Here is a 4,359-nt window from a genome sequence, read left to right on the forward strand (position 1 = left end):
ATAAGAAAGATGCATAATGAGAATAGGGAAGTTAAACACATGCGCTCCTTCCAATTTCACAACTTTACAACTTTACAGTTTTACAATTTCACAATTTTACAAATTCATAATTTCACAGTTTTACAATTTTACAATCGTACAATATTGTAAAACTGTTGTTACGGATGATGAACAGATGTTCGAGATTATCTCTTGCAGGAACCGTCCTAGATAAACGCATAGATCCACGTTAGACAAATCCACATATGTATAGCTGTTTAGTTTAGGACCCAAACGTACGCACGATCAACTGGACGTTGTCAAAATACGAATGTTCACTCCAAGAGTACTGATAAGTACCATCCGTCATTGTAAAGGTATACATATAAGCCTTTGCATTACTGCTCTCGCAGACAAGTATTTACTATCGTAGTCACGATTGTCACGAATCGGGTCGCGTCGTGCTGCATCTCGGAAGTCAACTACCAGTGATATCGGGCTAACAAGGGAACATATTCAGATGCGAAATTCAGATTTTGATGAAACTTTGGGAGTTTATAGTTCTATGAAAAATATTTGACACGTATTATTTTTTATCGGCAACCATCCACTTTGAAGGGGTGAAAACAGCCCTCAAAGTTGGGGGTCAAAACCATACTTTTTGAGATATCTCAGAAACCAGAGGTCGAAAAAATTTGATTTTTTTTAAAATTGTGTGTTTTTCAATGGCAAATGTAGTCGCGCAAGAAAATTTTAACAAACGTTTTTTGTTTAAACAATATATTAAAAAATTGATTTTTTTTTTGTAGTTTCTCTTATTTATTGTTAGTTAATTTTAATGTAAACTTGGGTGTGTGATCTTTGATCCAAAATAGGGGATACATGTTTCAGGTTTTTTTTTTTGCCATTTAACAATAATTATGCATAATGGAAGATAGTCTTGCACCTGGCGTGCGTAGGAAGGAATTCTGGCTTGTTTTATCGAAAGCATTTAGTATAAACGTGTATAGTATTTTAAACAATACCACTGGGTTATGTGTCGTTTATTATTTTATTAGTAGCTAAACAAGGTGGCGCAGGTAGCAGCGCGACGCGGTGCTAATGACCGCGGCGGAGTAAGAGTACCGACTTTTATAGCCAATTCGCTTGTGAATTTCTGCAGTCGTTGGGCCTCCGGTCAAAATATACCTGCAGCCTTTTTAAACTGTGGATCCTTAAAGACTTTAAGTTAATCGAACCTGGAGTTTTCCTCGTCGTATATGGTAGCTCTGAAAAGAGCTGATTTTGAAGGAAGAGCTGTCCTCAAAGATTATTCTACATAATTCTGGCAATAATGATACTCAAGGATAAAATGAGAAAAACATAAATGTTCTTTGTACCAAGAACATTTCAGTACAACTACATTTGAACAATGGAAGCACGTTAGACTATCTAATTTTGTAAAGCAAAACTCTACAGGATTTTCAAATTCTCCTGGCCGTTCTTCTATATATCCACTGCGGAACCAAGCATATTGAAACAACCGTTTATAACGCGCAGCTGATAATTGGTTGTGGATTAATGATTGTAGTTTAATAATATTATCTCTTGCGTGTAGATTGATATCAATATTTAATAATATTGCAAGATCGGAAAGTTTTCGAGCAAAATTCTTCCAAATGCGGAACCCATACACGTCAAGTGGTTGGATTAATGGCGTCGTATTTTTTGGTATCGTTAATACCTCTAATTGTTTGTTCTCTGGCAGGGCGTTACGTATGATCTCGTCGTTATATCAATTCCATGAGTCAAGAAGTAAAACAGAATTTTCTGGAGCAGATGGGAGAAATACTTCGGTCAACCACGTTCTAAATAATCCTTTCGTTAGTTTTCCCGATGTGGAAGCTTCAATATGGACATTGGGTGCCGTAAACACACTTCTTCGTACACGAGGTCCCAACTGTCCTTTGACTTCTTTCAAAACAATGTACAATGTTGATAGCAACTGTCCATCAGCTGAAATTGTGGGCTGGATAGTGTAGCTGTGAGTTGTTGACGATATTGATTGGACAAGAGCACCCGTTTCTTTTTCACCTTTGTGTGAAAGTGTTCGACCAGAGTGCAATTCCAACTGGAACCCACTTTGATCACTGTTGAAAATATTGCTTGCGCCATAATTTTCAAAATACCCTTTCACATGACACACAAAATCTTCTGCTGCTGCGATCAAATCTGTTAAATGGTTACTATGATGGCGGGTAACGTGTTTCGTCGTTTTTCTTGATACTATATTATAGTTCTCTTTAAACTTCCACAACCAAAAGGACGATGCCTGAAATTCTGCTAAATTTATTGATAAATTTTCGTTCGTTGCCCACCGTCTCAAATCTATGTCGTGTACCGACATTTTATTATTTCTTGCTACAATAAATTTTTGAAGTATAGCATGTGCAATTGCTTTAAGTTTATCGTATCGACATCCGCCTTTATTAATTTGTTCTTCCCATCTGTATAAATCTGATAGTCTCCTCAATTTCTTGAATTTGTTTTTTACAGTTTGGAAGTTTAGTCGTCTTTTTCTTCCACTCTTCCAAAAATCTACAGCTTTCTGCTTATAGTCTAAATCAATGCCTCCATATTCTAATTCTTCTGGACTCTCGTCCGGAGAACTTGAAGACGACGGTTTCGATGTTGACGCTGATTCCAAATCTTCTTCGTCTTCGGGAACATCAAATGAAGTCGGTTCGTCTGTTAAATCATCGAATATTAATTCTTGTTGCGTTTCGAAATTCATGTACCCTGCTTCTCTGTACTTATCAATCAGGTCTATAATAATGTGTGCCAGTTCAATTTCCTTCCCATTCGTGGGTGTTTCCTCGTTATTATTACGGTTATATTTTTCCATCAAAATGTTTATAACGTTCGCCGGATTGACCTTCATGTTTGTAAAAACGAATCTAAAAATAAACTATCAGCAAAAGTAAAAATAATATAATTATCGTGTAGGAGGGTAACTTGAAATAACTCGGTGCTGAAATAATGTTTTATTTAAGCAAATATCTTCATAACGGCGCGTGTTCGACGGCGAGATTCAGACTAACTGTTTGGATGTTCTTCAGCTCTCTTTTATAGTAAAACGAAGTCACCCAAATCGACCAATCACGAGATGGGGTTTTGGCGGTTGCCGCACCACGGTGACGGGATCGACGGTTTTTCCTGAAACCGTCGGATCCTTTGGTCGGCACCTACGTCGCGTACAGAGGCGACGCGGCGTGTCGCCGCCGCGTTGTGCCGCTCGCGTACACAGACACACACACATGCCCGTGCGTGTCCCTACAATCGGATGTTTACCTTGATTATCGCCAGAAATTATTTGTTTTATATGGTACTGTTTTAAAAATCCGAAAGAAGTAACCTTAACTTCTTAATATGCACGTTGCTTTACAAACCGTAACGCAGAAAGACTAATAGCACACGTAGCAAAGTGCTCATATTTATACATTCTTAAGACTGCTTTAAGTTTCCCCCTCTCTCACCCTAACAACCAATAGAAATGTTTGAAAATATTCGTGTCCTTCTAAAATGCTATACAATAACCGAGGTAAAACTGATGTGCGGCATTTGTCACCAGCTCTTTTCAGAGCTACCATAAACAACGAGGGAAACTCCAGCTTCGAGGATTCACAGTTTAAAAAGGCTGCAGGTATATTTTGACCGAAGGCCCAACGACTGCAGAAATTCACAAGCGAATTGGCTATAAAAGTCGGTACTCTTACTCCGCCGCGGACATTAGCACCGCGTCGCGCTGCTACCTGCGATTCCTTGCTTAGCTACTAATAAAATAATAAACGACACATAACCCAGTGGTATTGTTTAAAATACTATACACGTTTATACTAAATGCTTTCGATAAAACAAGCCAGAATTCCTTCCTACGCACGCCAGGTGCAAGACTATCTTCCATTATGCATAATTATTGTTAAATGGCAAAAAAAAAAAATCCTGAAACATGTATCCCCTATTTTGGATCAAAGATCACACACCCAAGTTTACATAAAAATTAACTAACAATAAATAAGAGAAACTACAAAAAAAAATCAATTTTTTAATATATTGTTTAAACAAAAAACGTTTGTTAAAATTTTCTTGCGCGACTACATTTGCCATTGAAAAACACACAATTTTAAAAAAAATCAAATTTTTTCGACCTCTGGTTTCTGAGATATCTCAAAAAGTATGGTTTTGACCCCCAACTTTGAGGGCTGTTTTCACCCCTTCAAAGTGGATGGTTGCCGATAAAAAATAATACGTGTCAAATATTTTTCAAAGAACTATAAACTCCCAAAGTTTCATCAAAATCTGAATTTCGCATCTGAATATGTTCCCTTGTAAGTAGGGTAT

At 37.3% G+C, this 4,359-nt stretch overlaps 1 protein-coding gene across 1 annotated transcript; it reads right to left on the bottom strand.

Annotated features, from left to right (window-relative positions):
• Positions 1-1,132: 1,132 nt before the first annotated feature.
• On the bottom strand, positions 1,133-3,875 carry LOC143212802 (uncharacterized). The gene has a single exon (XM_076431973.1). It carries the CDS (start codon positions 2,897-2,899, stop codon positions 1,754-1,756), a length of 1,146 nt encoding a protein of 381 aa, XP_076288088.1. The 5' UTR covers positions 2,900-3,875; the 3' UTR covers positions 1,133-1,753.
• Positions 3,876-4,359: the final 484 nt, after the last annotated feature.

The sequence above is a fragment of the Lasioglossum baleicum genome, chromosome 10, assembly GCF_051020765.1.
Source record: "Lasioglossum baleicum chromosome 10, iyLasBale1, whole genome shotgun sequence".
Classification (NCBI taxonomy): Eukaryota; Metazoa; Arthropoda; class Insecta; order Hymenoptera; family Halictidae; genus Lasioglossum; species Lasioglossum baleicum.

Excerpts from the sequence above, each read along its gene's own strand:
- LOC143212802 (XM_076431973.1), bottom strand. The coding sequence starts at position 2,899 with ATGAAGGTCAATCCGGCGAACGTTATAAACATTTTGATGGAAAAATAT.